This window comes from Oncorhynchus clarkii, chromosome 8, assembly GCF_045791955.1.
Source record: "Oncorhynchus clarkii lewisi isolate Uvic-CL-2024 chromosome 8, UVic_Ocla_1.0, whole genome shotgun sequence".
In the NCBI taxonomy this organism is placed as follows: Eukaryota; Metazoa; Chordata; class Actinopteri; order Salmoniformes; family Salmonidae; genus Oncorhynchus; species Oncorhynchus clarkii.
This window is the reverse complement of record NC_092154.1, coordinates 6,573,199-6,594,356: the sequence shown is the minus strand read 5'-3', so window position 1 is coordinate 6,594,356 and position 21,158 is coordinate 6,573,199. Positions and strand designations below refer to the sequence as shown.

The 21,158-nt window shown below is 46.0% G+C and overlaps 1 protein-coding gene across 1 annotated transcript; it reads right to left on the bottom strand.

Annotated features, from left to right (window-relative positions):
• Window positions 1–2,126: 2,126 nt before the first annotated feature.
• Window positions 2,127–3,990, bottom strand: LOC139415685 (platelet glycoprotein Ib alpha chain-like). The gene is made up of 2 exons (XM_071163803.1): window positions 3,931–3,990; window positions 2,127–2,927 (listed from the first exon to the last, which is right to left on the bottom strand). The coding sequence occupies exons 1-2, from the start codon at window positions 3,988–3,990 to the stop codon at window positions 2,127–2,129; spliced, it is 861 nt and encodes a 286-aa protein (XP_071019904.1).
• Between the last annotated feature and the right edge of the window lie 17,168 nt (window positions 3,991–21,158).

The window sequence follows — 21,158 nt, the reverse complement described above, 5'->3', positions numbered from 1 at the left end:
GAACAACTCTACGTTGAAATAGGATGTTGTGAGTTTGGAGCTTGACAAACAAACAATAAGGGGAGTTATGAATCAGTCTGAACCAACCGGCCAATCATCTTGAGCCTCATATTTCCCGAGAGGTTGATATGGTCTGTAGAGAGGAGTAAAGCACACAAAACAACTATCCTGACCTGGGGCGGCAGGTAGCCTAGTGGTTAGTGTGTAGAGGTGGCAGTTAGCCTAGTGGTTAGAGTGTAGAGGAAGCAGGTAGCATAGTGGTTAGAGGCAGGTAGCCTAGTGGTTAGAGCAGGTAGGCTAGTGGTTAGAGCAGGTAGCCTAGTGGTTAGAGCAGGTAGCCTAGTGGTTAGAGCAGGTAGCCTAGTGGTTAGAGCAGGTAGCCTAGTGGTTAGAGCAGGTAGCCTAGTGGTTAGAGCAGGTAGCCTAGTGGTTAGAGCAGGTAGTATAGTGGTTAGAGCAGGTAGCCTAGAGGTTAGAGTGTAGAGGTGGCAGGTAGCCTAGTGGTTAGAGGCAGGTAGTATAGTGGTTAGAGCAGGTAGCCTAGTGGTTAGAGCAGGTAGCCTAGTGATTAGAGTGAGAGTCTGGCAGGTAGCCTAGGTAGGTAGAGGTGGCAGGTAGGCTAGTGGTTAGAGGCAGTTAGCCTAGTGGTTAGAGTGTAGAGGTGGCAGGTAGCCTAGCGGTTAGAGGCAGGTAGCCTAGCGGTTAGAGCAGGCAGCCTAGTGATTAGAGTGTAGAGGTGGCAGGTAGCCTAGTGGTTAGAGGCAGGTAGTATAGTGGTTAGAGCAGGTAGCCTAGTGGTTAGAGCAGGTAGCCTAGTGATTAAAGTGAGAGTCTGGCAGGTAGCCTAAGTAGGTAGAGGTGGCAGGTAGCCTAGTGGTTAGAGGCAGTTAGCCTAGTGGTTAGAGTGTGGAGGTGGCAGGTAGCCTAGCGGTTAGAGGCAGGTAGCCTAGCGGTTAGAGCAGGCAGCCTAGTGGTTAGAGCCGGTAGCCTAGTGGTTAGAGCCGATAGCCTAGTGGTTAGAGCCGATAGCCTAGTGGTTAGAGCAGGTAGCCTAGTGGTTAGAGCAGGTAGCCTAGTGATTAGAGTGTAGAGGTGGCAGGTAGCCTAGTGGTTAGAGGCAGGTAGTATAGTGGTTAGAGCAGGTAGCCTAGTGGTTAGAGCAGGTAGCCTAGTGGTTGTTAGAGCGTTGGGCTAGTAACCGAAAAGTTGCGAGATCGAATCCCCCGAGCTGACAAGGTGAAAATCTGTCGTTCTGCCCCTGAACAAGGCAGTTGTAAATAAGAATTTGTTCTTAACTGACTTGCCTAGTTAAATAAAAGGTTAAATTAAATTTTAAAAAACAACTAACAACTTCTCACTTAGTGGACTGAGTGACGAGGGACTATTTGGTCAGTCTGTGACAGACCGATTCATATATATCACCACCTATCACCTTCCTGTCTGGATAAGGGGACTGGAGGAGACAGCCTAGTGGTAGATTCATCTCGGGTTGCAAAATTCCCTGGTTTTCCGGAAATCCCAGTTGGATATCCTGCTTATTCCAGGAATCTTCTAACTAGGATTTCTGGAAAACCGGGGAATTTTGTGATTTTACAATCCTGTCCTTTTTGGTGCTCGGAGAAACCAGGTGCACAGTGGTAGATAACAGAGAGCGAGAGAGAGAGAGAGAGAGCAAGCTTGGGAACTGATACGTCCGACAGACATACTGTAATGAGATTCCATTATCGCCCCAAGCGACGGCCTCCCAGCTGGGTCCTGTGATAGCAGCACAGCAGAACACAGAGTGATCTCCAAGGGGAGGAGGGGGGAAGCTGATAAAGAACAGGAGCGTCCAGTGACGCAGGTGTGTGTGTGTGTGTGTGTGTGTGTGAGGGTGTGTGTGTGTGTGTGTGAGGGTGTGTGTGTGTGTGTGTGTGTGTGTGTGTCTGTGTGTGTGTGTGTGTCTGTGTGTGTGTGTGTGTGTGTGTGTGTGTGTGTGTGTGTGTGTGTGTCAGTACGATAGGAAAGCAGGGCAGTGACTCGAAGGAGACATTTGGCCAAATATCCCATTAAATATCCTGCTCTCACACACTCCGATTACTATCATACCAACACGCACGCAAATGCACACAGTGTGAATGCAATCCTTAAGGCCTCTTTACTGGGATACAGAGTACCTGATGCCTGATAGGTCTGGTAAGGTCTGGTATGAGCTCTGGTAGGGTCTGGTAGGAGGTCTGGTAGGAGGTCTGGTAAAGTCTGGTAGGAGGTCTGGTAAGGTCTGGTAGGAGGTCTGGTAGGAGGTCTGGTAAAGTCTGGTGGGAGGTCTGGTAGGAGGTCTGGTAGGAGGTCTGGTAAAGTCTGGTAGGAGGTCTGGTAAGGTCTGGTAGGAGGTCTGGTAGGGTCTGGTAGGAGGTCTGGCAGGGTCTGGTAGGAGGTCTGGTAGGAGGTCTGGTAAAGTCTGGTAGGAGGTCTGGTAGGAGGTCTGGTAAAGTCTGGTAGGAGGTCTGGTAGGAGGTCTGGTAAAGTCTGGTAGGAGGTCTGGTAGGAGGTCTGGTAAAGTCTGGTAGGAGGTCTGGTAGGAGGTCTGGTAAAGTCTGGTAGGAGGTCGGTAGGAGGTCTGGTAAAGTCTGGTAGGAGGTCTGGTAGGAGGTCTGGTAAAGTCTGGTAGGAGGTCTGGTAAAGTCTGGTAGGAGGTCTGGTAGGAGGTCTGGTAAAGTCTGGTAGGAGGTCTGGTAGGAGGTCTGGTAAAGTCTGGTAGGAGGTCTGGTAAAGTCTGGTAGGAGGTCTGGTAAAGTCTGGTAGGAGGTCTGGTAGGAGGTCTGGTAGGAGGTCTGGTAAAGTCTGGTAGGAGGTCTGGTAGGAGGTCTGGTAAAGTCTGGTAGGAGGTCTGGTAGGAGGTCTGGTAAAGTCTGGTAGGAGGTCTGGTAGGAGGTCTGGTAGGAGGTCTGGTAAAGGATGGTCTCTGTTCATGGGATCTTATTATGATAGTAGACTAACTTCACTGTTTCAAGATTTCTTTGAACTTATAACCTATAATTAATTACAATATCTCTAATATAATTAAAAAAACATTGGGAAGGAAAATGAACTGTTAAAAAAGCAACTTTTCTTTGTTGGAATGGTGAGGTGTTTAAAAATACATCACTTAACATTCATTTCAATCAATCATTTTGACCTTTGAGGGAAAGAAATAACTTAAACACAATCTTGTGCTGAGGAATTGTTTTAGTAGAAAATCATTTCCCAAATTTCTTGAGCATACAATTTAGCTCAGTATGTGAATTATTTAATTTTATACTGTCATTATTACCATCTAATACCATCTATACTGTCTAATTATTACCATCTATACCATCTAATTATTGAAGACTGTGGATCCTTGACATTGTAAAAGGTTAGAATGAGTGAGTGATTGTCTAGTACAGGTAGACTTGATAAACCCATGCTGTCAAGTTGTGGCCACAAGTTTTGAGAATGACAAAAATATTAATTTTCACAAAGTTTTCTGCTTCAGTGTCTTTAGATATTTTAGTCAGATGTTACTATGGATACTGAAGTATAATTACAAGCATTTCATAAGTGTCAAAGGCTTTTGTTGACAATAACATGAAGTTGATGCAAAGAGTCAATAATTGCAGTGTTGACCCTTCTTTTTCAAGACCTCTGCAATCCGCCCTGGCATGCTGTCAATTCACCTCTGGGCCACATCCTGACTGATTGCAGCCCATTCTTAAATAATCAATGCTTGGAGTTTGTTAGAATTTGTGGGGTTTTGTTTGTCCACCCACCTCTTGAGGATTGACCACAAGTTCTCAATGGGATTAAGGTCTGGGGAGTTTCCTGGCCATGGACCCAAAATATCGATGTTTTGTTCCCCGAGCCACTTAGTTATCACGTTTGCCTTATGGCAAGGTGCTCCATCATGCTGGAAAAGGCATTGTTCGTCACCAAACTGTTCCTGGATGGTTGGGAGAAGTTGCTCTCAGAGGATGTGTTGGTACCATTCATTATTGATGGCTATGTTCTTAGGCAAAATTGTGAGTGAGCCCACTCCCTTGGCTGAGAAGCAACCCCACACATGAATGGTCTCAGGGTGCTTTACTGTTGGCATGACACAGGACTGATGGTAGCGCTCACCTTGTCTTCTCCGGACAAGCTTTTTTCTGGATGCCCCAAACAATCGGAAATGGGATTCATCAGAGAAAATGACTTTACCCCAGTCCTCAGCAGTCCAATCCCTGTACCTTTTGCAGAATATCAGTCTGTCCCTGATGTTTTTACTGTGGAGAAGTGGCTTCTTTGCTGCCCTTCTTGACACCAGGCATCCTCCAAAAGTCTTTGCCTCACTGTGCGTGCAGATGCACTCACACCTGCCTGCTGCCAGTCCTGAGCAAGCGCTGTACTGGTGGTGCCGCGATCCCGCAGCTGAATTAACTTTAGGAGACGGTCCTGGCGCTTGCTGGACTTTCTTGGGCGCCCTGAAGCCTTCTTCACAACAATTGAACTGCTCTCCTTGAAGTTCTTGATGATCCGATAAATGGTTGATTTAGGTGCAATCTTACTGGCAGCAATATCCTTGCCTGTGAAGCCATTTTTGTGCAAAGCAATGATGACGGCACATGTTTCCTTGCAGGTAGTCATGGTTGACAGAGGAAGAACAATGATTCCAAGCACCACCCTCCTTTTGAAGCTTCCAGTCTGTTATTCGAACTCAATCAGCATGACAGAGTGATCTCCAGCCTTGTCCTCGTCAACACTCACACCTGTGTTTACGAGAGAATCACTGACATGATGTCAGCTGGTCCTTTTGTGGCAGGGCTGAAATGCAGTGGAAATGTTTTTGGGGGGGATTCAGTTCATTTGCATGGCAAAGAGGGACTTTGCAATTAATTGCAATTCATCTGATTACTCTTCATAACATTCTGGAGTATATGCAAATTGCCATCATACAAACTGAGGCAGCAGACTTTGTGAAAATTAATATTTGTGTCATTCTCAAAACTTTTGGCCACGACCGTAGTGTGGGTATGCTCTTACATCTGTACCAGGCAGCAACACTGAAAAACGTTTTGGTAGCTCTTTGGAAATGAACAGAAGGAGGCAGACGTATAACAGAGGCTGTAGAAGAGAGGTCATTTTACACTAGCTGGCTCTGAATGGACTCCTAAACCTTTTCTCATACACACCATTGTTGTGCCAAACCATCCTGTGCTGGCTTGCACAGATAAAAATGTTCACAACCATAGCAACTATACACATGGTTCACTACCATAGCAACTATAGTGGATGAGTAACCAGGCTACATCTCAGCAGTGTGAAAACGATGTTCACACACTGAACAGAGCACACAACCACAGACTGAACAGAGCAGAGGAGAGGAGGGCGTAGTCGTGAAGCCTCAGCAGATTGTCTGGCCTGCTACGGTTTCACGCCAACCGGTAACGATCTACCCCATTAAAAACCCTGTAAAATGACTCTTTTCTTTTAAAGTGAAGCTATGAGTCACCACAGGCTGACTGGCTGGCAGCCCCCCACCTGGTTCGTAAGAACGGGAGACAGACCGAGTGTCCCAAGTGGGACCCTTTATCTCCTATGTAGGGCCCATAGAGCTCTGGTTAAAGTAGTGCACTAAATAGGGAACCATTTGGGACGCAAACTGAGATGGAGAACTGTTGTTTTTTAATGGAGCTCTTTCAAAAAAATCAGGGACAGACCACTGGCAGTTCTGCTCAAATATCAAAAGTACAGTATCCATGTGCAAATATGTTTAGATCATTTTTTACAAATGCTGACAAACTACATCATCCTCTCTTGTAAAACTCTTGGCAAAATACACTGAGTAAACCAAACATTAGGAACACCTTCCTAACAGTGAGTTGACTTTAACTAACATTAACTTTCCGAATGCTCTGTATAACTATAAGGCTAACATTTACATGATCCATTTTAGTCACTAAGGAGATGCTCTCATCCAGTGTGAGTTACAGTAGTGACATTTTCCTACTTTTTCCTCCCCCGCGGGAATCGAACCCGCAACCCTTGCGTTTGAAAGCGCCATGCTTTATCAACTGAGTCACACGGGACCAGTAGCTATGACGACTGACATGACTAGTGACATACGAGTCATGACTAAACAACATATGATTAGGTGCTATGACTCCATTCCAACTCTTGGATCTCTGCCCCTTAGATTAAATACACATTTTATTCATCACATGCTTGGTCAAACAACAGGACTAACAGTGAAATGCTTACTTACAGGCCCCTTCATACACAGAGTACCAGTACTGAGTCCCTGTCCAGGGGTACGAGGTAATAACTTGTCTTTATACACAGAGTACCAGTACTGAGTCCCTGTCCAGGGGTACGAGGTAATAACTTGTCTATACAGATGGGATACTAGTACTGAGTCCCTGTCCAGAGGTACGAGGTAATAACTTGTCTATATACACACAGAGTATCAGTACTGAGTCCCTGTCCAGAGGTATGAGGTAATAACTTGTCTATATACACACAGAGTATCAGTACTGAGTCCCTGTCCAGAGGTATGAGGTAATAACTTGTCTATACAGATGGGATACCAGTACTGAGTCCCTGTCCAGAGATACGAGGTAATAACTTGTCTATACAGATGGGATACTAGTACTGAGTCCCTGTCCAGAGGTACGAGGTAATAACTTGTCTATATACACACAGAGTACCAGTACTGAGTCCCTGTCCAGGGGTACGAGGTAATAACTTGTCTATATACACAGAGTACCAGTACTGAGTCCCTGTCCAGGGGTACGAGGTAATAACTTGTCTATATACACACAGAGTACCAGTACTGAGTCCCTGTCCAGGGGTACGAGGTAATAACTTGTCTATATACACACAGAGTATCAGTACTGAGTCCCTGTCCAGAGGTATGAGGTAATAACTTGTCTATATACACAGAGTACCAGTACTGAGTCCCTGTCCAGAGGTATGAGGTAATAACTTGTCTATATACACACAGAGTACCAGTACTGAGTCCCTGTCCAGAGATACGAGGTAATAACTTGTCTATATACACACAGAGTACCAGTACTGAGTCCCTGTCCAGAGGTATGAGGTAATAACTTGTCTATATACACACAGAGTACCAGTACTGAGTCCCTGTCCAGAGATACGAGGTAATAACTTGTCTATATACACACAGAGTACCAGTACTGAGTCCCTGTCCAGAGGTATGAGGTAATAACTTGTCTATATACACACAGAGTACCAGTACTGAGTCCCTGTCCAGAGGTACGAGGTAATAACTTGTCAATATACACAGAGTACCAGTACTGAGTCCCTGTCCAGAGGTATGAGGTAATAACTTGTCTATATACACAGAGTACCAGTACTGAGTTCCTGTCCAGAGGTACGAGGTAATAACTTGTCTATATACACAGAGTACCAGTACTGAGTCCCTGTCCAGGGGTACTTTTTATGTAACCAGGTAGACTAGTTGAGAACAAGTTCTCATTTGCAACTGCGACCTGGTCAAGATAAAGCAAAGCAATTCGACACATACAACGACACAGAGTTACACATGGAATAAAACAAACATACAGTCAATAATACAATATAAAAAGTCTGTATACAGTGTGTGCAAATGAGGTAAGATAAAGGCAATAAATAGGCCATGGTGGTGAAGTAATTACAATATGGCAATTAAACACTGGAATGGTAGATGTGCAGAAGATGAATGTGCAAGTAGAGATACTGTGGTGCAAAAGGAGAAAGATAAATAAATAAATAAATAAATAAAGTATGGGGATGAGGTAGTTTATTTTTTTATTTCACCTTTAATTAACCAGGTAGGCTAGTTGAGAACAAGTTCTCATTTACAACTGCGACCTGGCCAAGATAAAGCATAGCAGTTCGGCACAAACAACAACACATGGAGTAAACAAAAACATACAGTCAATAATACAGTAGAAAAAAAGAAAACAAAGTCTATATACAGTGAGTTTAAATTAGGTCAAATAAGGGAGTTAAGGCAATAAATAGGTCATGGTGGCGAAGTAATTACAATATAGCAATTAAACACTGGAATGGTAGATGTTCAAAAGATGGATGTGCAAGTAGAGATACTGTGGTGCAAAAGGAGAAAGATAAATAAAAAAATACAGTAAGGGGATGAGCTAGATAGATGGGCTGTATACAGATGGGCTATGAACAGGTACAGTGATCTGTGAGCTGCTCTCACAGCTGGTGCTTAAAGTTAGTGAGGGAGATATGAGTCTCCAGCTTCAGTGATTTTTGCAGTTCGTTCCAGTCATGGGCAGCAGAGAACTGGAAGGAAAGGCGACCAAAGGAGGAATTGGCTTTGGGGGTGACCAGAGAGATATACCTGCTGTAGTGTGTGCTACAGGTGGGAGATTCTATGGTGACCAGCGAGCTGAGATCGGACGGGCCTTTACCTAGCAGAGACTTGTAGATGACCTGGAGCCAGTGGGTTTGGCGACGAGTATGAAGCGAGGGCCAACCAACGAGAGCGTACAGGTCGCAGTGGTGGGTAGTATATGGGGCTTTGGTGGCAAAACGGATGGCGCTGTGATAGACTGCATCCAATTTGCTGAGTAGAGTGTTGGTGGAGGCTATTTTATAGATGACATCACCGAAGTCAAGGATCATTAGGATAGTCAGTTTTACAAGGGTATGTTTGGAAGCATGAGTGAAGGAAGCTTTGTTGCGAAATAGGAAGCCAATTCTAGATAATTATTTTGATTGGAGATGCTTAATGTGAGTCTGGAAGGAGTTTACAGTCTAGCCAGACACCTAGATATTAGTAGTTAGCCACGTATTCTAAGTCAGAGCCGTCCAGAGTAGTGATGCTGGGCGGGCAGGCAGGTGCGGGCAATGATCGGTTGAAGAGCATGCATTTAGTTTTATTTGCGTTTAAGAGCAGTTGGAGGCCACGGAAGAAGAGTTGTATGGCATTGAAGCTCGTTTGGAGGTTAGTTAAAACAGTGTCCAAAGGGCCAGAAGTATACAGAATGGTGTCGTCTGCATAGAGGTGGATCAGAGAATCACCAGCAGCAAGAGCGACATCATTGATGTATACAGAGAAGAGAGTCGGCCCGAGAATTGAACCCTGTGGTACCCCCATAGAGACTGCCAGAGGTCCGGACAACAGGCCGGACCGGTTGTTGGATGGGCTGTTTACAGATGGGCTATTTACAGGTGGGCTATTTACAGGTGGGCTATGTACAGGTGGGCTATGTACAGGTGCAGTGATCTGTGAGCTGCTCTGACATCTGGTGCTTAAAGCTATGTTGAGGGCGTGGCAGATGTGTTGTTACCTACCCTCACCACCTGGGGGCGTCCCGTCAAGAAGTCCAGGATCCAGTTGCAGAGGGAGGTGTTTAAGAAGAAGGAGAAGAGGTCAGTCTTGCTGATACAAATAGAACCTAGTTCTATAGTACGACTGAACGGGTTCAGATTGAGGGATATGGGTAACGCGTCTAGCCTCCTAGACCAACCTCTGTGTATGTGTGGGACGGCAGGGTAGCCTAGTGGCTAGAGCGGCTAGAGCGTTGGACTAGTAACCAAAATATTTGCTTGATGGAATCTCCGAGCTGACAAGGTAAAAATCTATCGTTCTGCCCCCTGAACAAGGCAGTTAACTGACTGTTCCTAGGCCGTCATTGTATGTAAAAAGGTTCTTTAACTGACTTGCCTAGTTAAATAAAAGGTTTAAATATATACACATGCATTTCAGAGGGGTTGGGATAAATCAGAACCTAACTTCCTGTTTGACCCTGTGTACAATAAAGGAATCTTAAAAATGGGATTTTTACAGTTGAAGTCGGAAGTTTACATACACTTAGGTTGGAGTCATTAAGACTCGTTTTTCAACCACTCCACAAATGTCTTGTTAACAAACTATAGCTTTGGCAAGTCGGTTAGGACATCTACTTTGTGCATGACAAGTAATTTTTCCAACAACTGTTTACAGACAGATTATTCACTGTATCACAATTCCAGTAGGTCAGAAGTTTACATACACTAAGTTGACTGTGCCTTTAAACAGCTTGGAAAATTACAGAAAATGATATCATGGCTTTAGAAGCTTCTGATAGGCTAATTGACATCATTTGAGTTAATTGGAGGTGTACCTGTGGATGTATTTCAAGGCCTACCTTCAAACTCAGTGCCTCTTTGCTTGACATCATGGGAAAATCAAAAGAAATCAACCAAGACCTCGGAAAATAAATTGAAGACCTCCACAAGTCTGGTTCATCCTTGGGAGCAATTTCCAAACGCCTAAAGGTACCACGTTCATCTGTACAAACAATAGTACGCAAGTATAAACACCATGGGACCACGCAGACGTCATACCGCTCAGGAAGGAGACGCGTTCTGCCTCCTAGAGATGAACGTACTTTGGTGCGAAAAATGCAAATGAATCCCAGAACAACAGCAAAGGACCTTGTGAAGATGCTGGAGGAAACAGGTACAAAAGTATCTATATCGACATAACCTGAAAGGCCGCTCAGCAAGGAAGAAGCCACTGTTCCAAAACCGCCATAAAAAAAAGCCAGATCACAGATTGCAACTGCACATGGGGACAAATATCATACTTTTTGGAGAAATGTCCTCTGGTCTGATGAAACAAAAATAGAACTGTTTGGCCATATTGACGATCGTTATGTTTGGAGATAAAAGGGGGAGGCTTGCAAGCCAAAGAACACCATCCCAACCGTGAAGCACGGGGGTGGCAGCATCATGTTGTGGGGGTGCTTTGCTGCAGGAGGGACTGGTGCACTTCACAAAATAGATGGCATTATGAGGGAGGATAATTATGTGGATATATTGAAGCAACATCAAGACATCAGTCTTGCTTGGTCGCAAATGGGTCTTCCAAATGGACAATGACCCCAAGCACACTTCCAAAGTTGTGGCAAAATGGCTTAAGGACAACAAAGTCAAGGTATTGGAGTGGCCATCACAAAGCCCTGACCTCAAACCTATAAAAAACATGTGTGGGCAGAACTGAAAAAGCGTGTGCGAGCAAGGAGGCCTACAAACCTGACTCAGTTACACCAGCTCTGTCAGGAGGAATGGGCCAAAATTCACCCAACTTATTGTGGGAAGCTTGTGGAAGGCTAGCCGAAACGTTTGACCCAAGTTAAACAATTTAAAGGTAATGCTACCCAATACTAATTGAGCGTATGTAAACTTCTGACCCATTGGGAATGTGATGAAAGAAATAAAAGCTGAAACAAATCATTCTCTCTACTATTATTCTGACATTTCACATTCTTAATATAAAGTGGTGATCCTAACTGCCCTAAGACAGGGAATTTTTATTAGGATTAAATGTCAGGAATTGTAAAAATCTGAGTTTAAATGTATTTGGCTAAAATGTATGTAAACTTCCGACTTTAACTGTAGATCTGCGATTACATTCGGGGCAACTTCGATCTCAAGAGCAAGTACCTGGACAACCCCACTCCATCAAGTCACTGGCAGGAAAATGTGGGACATTATAAAATCACGTCATAAAATGGCACAACAAAGTTACATTTTCTGTGTGTAACTTCAGCCCCCTTGAAAATGCAGGACCAAGGAGAGCAGATTCAGGACGTATTGAGACTGTAGATTCAGGATGTATTGAGACTGTAGATTCAGGATGTATTGAGACTGTAGATTCAGGACGTATTGAGACTGTAGATTCAGGACGTATTGAGACTGTAGATTCAGGACGTATTGAGACTGTAGGACCAAGGAGAGCAGATTCAGGACGTATTGAGACTGTAGGACCAAGGAGAGCAGATTCAGGACGTATTGAGACTGTAGATTCAGGACGTATTGAGACTGTAGGACCAAGGAGAGCAGATTCAGGACGTATTGAGACTGTAGATTCAGGATGTATTGAGACTGTAGGACCAAGGAGAGCAGATTCAGGACGTATTGAGACTGTAGATTCAGGATGTATTGAGACTGTAGGACCAAGGAGAGCAGATTCAGGACGTATTGAGACTGTAGGACCAAGGAGAGCAGATTCAGGATGTATTGAGACTGTAGGACCAAGGAGAGCAGATTCAGGATGTATTGAGACTGTAGGACCAAGGAGAGCAGATTCAGGATGTATTGAGACTGTAGGACCAAGGAGAGCAGATTCAGGACGTATTGAGACTGTAGATTCAGGATGTATTGAGACTGTAGGACCAAGGAGAGCAGATTCAGGACGTATTGAGACTGTAGATTCAGGATGTATTGAGACTGTAGATTCAGGATGTATTGAGACTGTAGGACCAAGGAGAGCAGATTCAGGACGTATTGAGACTGTAGATTCAGGATGTATTGAGACTGTAGATTCAGGACGTATTGAGACTGTAGGACCAAGGAGAGCAGATTCAGGATGTATTGAGACTGTAGGACCAAGGAGAGCAGATTCAGGATGTATTGAGACTGTAGGACCAAGGAGAGCAGATTCAGGACGTATTGAGACTGTAGGACCAAGGAGAGCAGATTCAGGATGTATTGAGACTGTAGGACCAAGGAGAGCAGATTCAGGACGTATTGAGACTGTAGGACCAAGGAGAGCAGATTCAGGACGTATTGAGACTGTAGATTCAGGACGTATTGAGACTGTAGATTCAGGATGTATTGAGACTGTAGATTCAGGACGTATTGAGACTGTAGATTCAGGACGTATTGAGACTGTAGATTCAGGATGTATTGAGACTGTAGGACCAAGGAGAGCAGATTCAGGATGTATTGAGACTGTAGGACCAAGGAGAGCAGATTCAGGACGTATTGAGACTGTAGGACCAAGGAGAGCAGATTCAGGATGTATTGAGACTGTAGGACCAAGGAGAGCAGATTCAGGACGTATTGAGACTGTAGGACCAAGGAGAGCAGATTCAGGACGTATTGAGACTGTAGGACCAAGGAGAGCAGATTCAGGACGTATTGAGACTGTAGATTCAGGATGTATTGAGACTGTAGGACCAAGGAGAGCAGATTCAGGATGTATTGAGACTGTAGGACCAAGGAGAGCAGATTCAGGATGTATTGAGACTGTAGGACCAAGGAGAGCAGATTCAGGACGTATTGAGACTGTAGGACCAAGGAGAGCAGATTCAGGACGTATTGAGACTGTAGATTCAGGATGTATTGAGACTGTAGGACCAAGGAGAGCAGATTCAGGACGTATTGAGACTGTAGATTCAGGACGTATTGAGACTGTAGATTCAGGATGTATTGAGACTGTAGATTCAGGATGTATTGAGACTGTAGGACCAAGGAGAGCAGATTCAGGACGTATTGAGACTGTAGATTCAGGATGTATTGAGACTGTAGGACCAAGGAGAGCAGATTCAGGACGTATTGAGACTGTAGGACCAAGGAGAGCAGATTCAGGATGTATTGAGACTGTAGGACCAAGGAGAGCAGATTCAGGATGTATTGAGACTGTAGGACCAAGGAGAGCAGATTCAGGACGTATTGAGACTGTAGGACCAAGGAGAGCAGATTCAGGACGTATTGAGACTGTAGATTCAGGATGTATTGAGACTGTAGGACCAAGGAGAGCAGATTCAGGACGTATTGAGACTGTAGGACCAAGGAGAGCAGATTCAGGACGTATTGAGACTGTAGGACCAAGGAGAGCAGATTCAGGACGTATTGAGACTGTAGGACCAAGGAGAGCAGATTCAGGACGTATTGAGACTGTAGATTCAGGATGTATTGAGACTGTAGGACCAAGGAGAGCAGATTCAGGATGTATTGAGACTGTAGGACCAAGGAGAGCAGATTCAGGATGTATTGAGACTGTAGGACCAAGGAGAGCAGATTCAGGACAGGATGTATTGAGACTGTAGGACCAAGGAGAGCAGATTCAGGACGTATTGAGACTGTAGATTCAGGACGTATTGAGACTGTAGATTCAGGATGTATTGAGACTGTAGATTCAGGACGTATTGAGACTGTAGATTCAGGACGTATTGAGACTGTAGATTCAGGATGTATTGAGACTGTAGGACCAAGGAGAGCAGATTCAGGATGTATTGAGACTGTAGGACCAAGGAGAGCAGATTCAGGACGTATTGAGACTGTAGGACCAAGGAGAGCAGATTCAGGATGTATTGAGACTGTAGGACCAAGGAGAGCAGATTCAGGACGTATTGAGACTGTAGGACCAAGGAGAGCAGATTCAGGACGTATTGAGACTGTAGGACCAAGGAGAGCAGATTCAGGACGTATTGAGACTGTAGATTCAGGATGTATTGAGACTGTAGGACCAAGGAGAGCAGATTCAGGATGTATTGAGACTGTAGGACCAAGGAGAGCAGATTCAGGATGTATTGAGACTGTAGGACCAAGGAGAGCAGATTCAGGACGTATTGAGACTGTAGGACCAAGGAGAGCAGATTCAGGACGTATTGAGACTGTAGATTCAGGATGTATTGAGACTGTAGGACCAAGGAGAGCAGATTCAGGACGTATTGAGACTGTAGATTCAGGACGTATTGAGACTGTAGATTCAGGATGTATTGAGACTGTAGATTCAGGATGTATTGAGACTGTAGGACAAGGAGAGCAGATTCAGGACGTATTGAGACAGATTCAGGATGTATTGAGACTGTAGGACCAAGGAGAGCAGATTCAGGACGTATTGAGACTGTAGGACCAAGGAGAGCAGATTCAGGATGTATTGAGACTGTAGGACCAAGGAGAGCAGATTCAGGATGTATTGAGACTGTAGGACCAAGGAGAGCAGATTCAGGACGTATTGAGACTGTAGGACCAAGGAGAGCAGATTCAGGACGTATTGAGACTGTAGGACCAAGGAGAGCAGATTCAGGATGTATTGAGACTGTAGGACCAAGGAGAGCAGATTCAGGACGTATTGAGACTGTAGGACCAAGGAGAGCAGATTCAGGACGTATTGAGACTGTAGGACCAAGGAGAGCAGATTCAGGACGTATTGAGACTGTAGATTCAGGATGTATTGAGACTGTAGGACCAAGGAGAGCAGATTCAGGATGTATTGAGACTGTAGGACCAAGGAGAGCAGATTCAGGACGTATTGAGACTGTAGGACCAAGGAGAGCAGATTCAGGACGTATTGAGACTGTAGGACCAAGGAGAGCAGATTCAGGACGTATTGAGACTGTAGATTCAGGATGTATTGAGACTGTAGGACCAAGGAGAGCAGATTCAGGACGTATTGAGACTGTAGATTCAGGATGTATTGAGACTGTAGGACCAAGGAGAGCAGATTCAGGATGTATTGAGACTGTAGGACCAAGGAGAGCAGATTCAGGACGTATTGAGACTGTAGATTCAGGATGTATTGAGACTGTAGATTCAGGATGTATTGAGACTGTAGGACCAAGGAGAGCAGATTCAGGATGTATTGAGACTGTAGGACCAAGGAGAGCAGATTCAGGATGTATTGAGACTGTAGGACCAAGGAGAGCAGATTCAGGACGTATTGAGACTGTAGATTCAGGACGTATTGAGACTGTAGATTCAGGATGTATTGAGACTGTAGATTCAGGACGTATTGAGACTGTAGATTCAGGACGTATTGAGACTGTAGATTCAGGATGTATTGAGACTGTAGGACCAAGGAGAGCAGATTCAGGATGTATTGAGACTGTAGATTCAGGATGTATTGAGACTGTAGGACCAAGGAGAGCAGATTCAGGACGTATTGAGACTGTAGATTCAGGATGTATTGAGACTGTAGGACCAAGGAGAGCAGATTCAGGACGTATTGAGACTGTAGATTCAGGATGTATTGAGACTGTAGGACCAAGGAGAGCAGATTCAGGACGTATTGAGACTGTAGATTCAGGATGTATTGAGACTGTAGGACCAAGGAGAGCAGATTCAGGACGTATTGAGACTGTAGGACCAAGGAGAGCAGATTCAGGATGTATTGAGACTGTAGGACCAAGGAGAGCAGATTCAGGACGTATTGAGACTGTAGGACCAAGGAGAGCAGATTCAGGACGTATTGAGACTGTAGGACCAAGGAGAGCAGATTTAGGATGTATTGAGACTGTAGGACCAAGGAGAGCAGATTCAGGACGTATTGAGACTGTAGATTCAGGATGTATTGAGACTGTAGGACCAAGGAGAGCAGATTCAGGACGTATTGAGACTGTAGATTCAGGATGTATTGAGACTGTAGGACCAAGGAGAGCAGATTCAGGACGTATTGAGACTGTAGATTCAGGATGTATTGAGACTGTAGGACCAAGGAGAGCAGATTCAGGACGTATTGAGACTGTAGGACCAAGGAGAGCAGATTCAGGACGTATTGAGACTGTAGGACCAAGGAGAGCAGATTCAGGACGTATTGAGACTGTAGGACCAAGGAGAGCAGATTTAGGATGTATTGAGACTGTAGGACCAAGGAGAGCAGATTCAGGACGTATTGAGACTGTAGATTCAGGATGTATTGAGACTGTAGATTCAGGACGTATTGAAACTGTAGATTCAGGACGTATTGAGACTGTAGATTCAGGACGTATTGAGACTGTAGATTCAGGACGTATTGAGACTGTAGGACCAAGGAGAGCAGATTCAGGATGTATTGAGACTGTAGGACCAAGGAGAGCAGATTCAGGACGTATTGAGACTGTAGATTCAGGATGTATTGAGACTGTAGATTCAGGATGTATTGAGACTGTAGATTCAGGACGTATTGAGACTGTAGATTCAGGATGTATTGAGACTGTAGATTCAGGATGTATTGAGACTGTAGGACCAAGGAGAACAGATTCAGGACGTATTGAGACTGTAGGACCAAGGAGAGCAGATTCAGGACGTATTGAGACTGTAGATTCAGGACGTATTGAGACTGTAGGACCAAGGAGAGCAGATTCAGGACGTATTGAGACTGTAGATTCAGGATGTATTGAGACTGTAGGACCAAGGAGAGCAGATTCAGGACGTATTGAGACTGTAGGACCAAGGAGAGCAGATTCAGGACGTATTGAGACTGTAGGACCAAGGAGAGCAGATTCAGGACGTATTGAGACTGTAGGACCAAGGAGAGCAGATTCAGGATGTATTGAGACTGTAGGACCAAGGAGAGCAGATTCAGGATGTATTGAGACTGTAGGACCAAGGAGAGCAGATTCAGGACGTATTGAGACTGTAGGACCAAGGAGAGCAGATTCAGGACGTATTGAGACTGTAGGACCAAGGAGAGCAGATTCAGGACGTATTGAGACTGTAGATTCAGGATGTATTGAGACTGTAGGACCAAGGAGAGCAGATTCAGGACGTATTGAGACTGTAGATTCAGGATGTATTGAGACTGTAGATTCAGGATGTATTGAGACTGTAGATTCAGGACGTATTGAGACTGTAGATTCAGGACGTATTGAGACTGTAGGACCAAGGAGAGCAGATTTAGGACGTATTGAAACTGTAGGACCAAGGAGAGCAGATTCAGATTAAATTGAGATTAGACATCTGCCTCTTCAGTCTGGCTGTCATTTTCTCCACTTGGACAGGTTTGACAACGATAAAACAATCTAGAGCCGTCATCAGGTTTGATGACCACAGTCATCATCTAGACCAGTCATCTCAGCTCATATTCATCCAACCTATTACTGGCAACATAATGTCCATTCTAACAATCTGATGACTGACTTAAGACAATTACAGGATTTATTGCTCCAGACAACACATCCGATTGGCTGATAGCAGTCAATTAAAAAATGATATCATCTGAATGGCTATTTGCAGGTTAAATACTGAAGCTTTTCTCATCAAATGAACAAGTAGCGGGACTCTGAGAAACATGACTGTTTTATTACGGACACAAGCAAGTCAGCACACCTGCTTACACAGGCAGGCAGGGGGAGACACAGGCAGGCAGGGACAGACACAGGCAGGCAGGGGGAGACACAGGCAGGCAGGGACAGACACAGGCAGGCAGGGACAGGCAGGCAGGGGGAGACACAGGCAGGCAGGGGGAGACACAGGCAGGCAGGGACAGACACAGGCAGACAGACACAGGCAGGCAGGGGGAGACACAGGCAGGCAGGGGGAGACACAGGCAGGCAGGGGGAGACACAGGCAGGCAGGGACAGACACAGGCAGGCAGGGACAGACACAGGCAGGCAGGGACAGACACAGGCAGGCAGGGACAGACACAGGCAGGCAGGGACAGACACAGGCAGGCAGGGACAGACACAGGCAGGCAGGGACAGACACAGGCAGGCAGGGACAGACACAGGCAGGCAGGGACAGACACAGGCAGGCAGGGACAGACACAGGCAGGCAGGGACAGACACAGCCAGGCAGGGACAGACACAGGCAGGCAGGGACAGACACAGGCAGGCAGGGACAGACACAGGCAGGCAGGGGGAGACACAGGCAGGCAGGGGGAGACACAGGCAGGCAGGGGGAGACACAGGCAGGCAGGGGGAGACACAGGCAGGCAGGGACAGGCAGGCAGGGGGAGACACAGGCAGGCAGGGGGAGACACAGGCAGGCAGGGGGAGACACAGGCAGGCAGGGGGAGACACAGGCAGGCAGGGGGAGACACAGACACAGGCAGACAGACAGACACAGGCAGACAGACACAGGCAGGGACAGACAGCAGAGAAGAGCCTCCCACGTCTCAGCCTGATAAGCAGCCGCAACAATTAGAGTAATCCGTCTTAACGAACGTGCTGATAACACTGCTGGATGAGCAATACAGGAGGGCGGGCGCACACACACACACCTTATCAGCTACTAAGGAATAAATACAGACTAACAAACAAGCCCTCAGGGTCCAGACCTCCATTCCCCAACTCCTCTATCACATCTCTCAATCTTCTATTGATCTCCCAGAAGTCACACAAAACTTCTCCCTCCTACTGCAGTGAAGGGCCAAAGCATAGAGTCCTGTTGTAACTCCCAAAAGACACACCAAGCCACAGGGGACACGAAGGTGAACTTTATAATTCACTCTTTATAACTAAACAAATATCAGATCAAAATGTACAGTTCTTAATTTGTCTGATAGGTTAATAAGGTATAAGTATTTTAGCTTGAGAAATAGATTAAAAAAATATGTTCTACAACAGTGGTTCCCAAACTATGGGGCGCACCCCTTAGGTGGGGAGTGAGGGGTCAGCAAAAATACAGAGACAATTTAATTATTATTATTATTTTTTTAATTGTAAAGGAACTGATTCCGGCTTTAAATTTACTCTTGAAAGTTGTAATAGTAGAATGCACAAGTTACAATTTCTAAATTGGGTCATCAGTTCCTCTTGTCAGTCATTACAGAGCTAATTATAACTCGCTAGAAATGTCCAGATCAATTAGCCCATGTCAGCTAACATTTAAAAAAAAAAATATTTAGGTTTTCAAACCCATAGATATTAATGTAATTTGTTTAGTCATTCATATCAGACACACTAGACATAGCAAAATGTGTAGAATTGCAAGAAAATTAGCTTTAAAACTGCAACATATTCTTTGCACCTCATGACAAAATGTGTAGAACTGCAGGAAAAAAAGCTTTAAAACTTGCAAAATTCTTTCCACCAACAAGAGGGGTGTGAACAGTTAGTCATGAACAGTGCTTGTGCCAATAGAAATAGACATTGCGGTGAGCAGGGGGTGCACAGCATGAGCTCCATTTCAAACTAGAGATCTAGCACCATCTAGTGGAACCAACTAACCATTACACTCCAGACCGTAACAATTTCAGAGACCAGAGTCCTCCAAATAATATACATCTTAGGGTCTACTTTAGCAGTACCTAACAGCCTCTGTGAGGGAGGGGGTAGCAGTGTTACCTAACAGCCTCTGTGAGGGAGGGGGTAGCAGTGTTACCTAACAGCCTCTGTGAGGGGGGGGGGGGTAGCAGTATTACCTGACAGCCTCTGTGAGGGAGGGGGTAGCAGTGTTACCTAACAGCCTCTGTGAGGGGGGGGGGGGGGGGGGGGGGTAGCAGTATTACCTGACAGCCTCTGTGAGGGAGGGGGTAGCAGTATTACCTAACAGCCTCTGTGAGGGAGGGGGTAGCAGTGTTACCTAACAGCCTCTGTGAGGGGGGGGGGGTAGCAGTATTACCTGACAGCCTCTGTGAGGGAGGGGGTAGCAGTGTTACCTAACAGCCTCTGTGAGGGAGGGGGTAGCAGTGTTACCTAACAGCCTCTGTGAGGGGGGGGTAGCAGTATTACCTAACAGCCTCTGTGAGGGAGGGGGTAGCAGAATTACCTGACAGCCTCTGTGAGGGAGGGGGTAGCAGTGTTACCTAACAGCCTCTGTGAGGGAGGGGGTAGCACTATTACCTAACAGCCTCTGTGAGGGGGGGGGGGGGGTAGCAGTGTTACCTAACAGCCTCTGTGAGGGGGGGGTAGCAGTGTTACCTAACAGCCTCTGTGAGGGGGGGGGGGTAGCAGTGTTACCTAACAGCCTCTGTGAGGGGGGGGTAGCAGTATTACCTAACAGCCTCTGTGAGGGAGGGGGTAGCAGAATTACCTGACAGCCTCTGTGAGGGAGGGGGTAGCAGTGTTACCTAACAGCCTCTGTGAGGGAGGGGGTAGCAGTATTACCTGACGGCCTCTGTGAGGGGGGGGGTAGCAGTATTACCTGACGGCCTCAGCTACGTAGTTAGAGGTGTGTCCTGACAGGGTTGGGGGGGGGGGTAGTAACATTACCTGACGGCCTCAGCTACGTAGTTAGAGGTGTGTCCTGACAGGGTTGGAGGGGGGGGTAGTAACATTACCTGACGGCCTCAGCTACGTAGTTAGAGGTGTGTCCTGACAGGGTTGGGGGGGGGGGGGTAGTAATATTACCTGACGGCCTCAGCTACGTAGTTAGAGGTGTGTCCTGACAGGGTTGGTGGGGGGTAGTAACATTACCTGACGGCCTCAGCTACGTAGTTAGAGGTGTGTCCTGACAGGGTTGGGGGGGGGGTAGTAACATTACCTGACGGCCTCAGCTACGTAGTTAGAGGTGTGTCCTGACAGGGTTGGGGGGGGGGTAGTAACATTACCTGACGGCCTCAGCTACGTAGTTAGAGGTGTGTCCTGACAGGGTTGGGGGGTAGTAACATTACCTGACGGCCTCAGCTACGTAGTTAGAGGTGTGTCCTGACAGGGTTGGGGGGGGGGGTAGTAACATTACCTGACGGCCTCAGCTACGTAGTTAGAGGTGTGTCCTGACAGGGTTGGGGGGGGGGG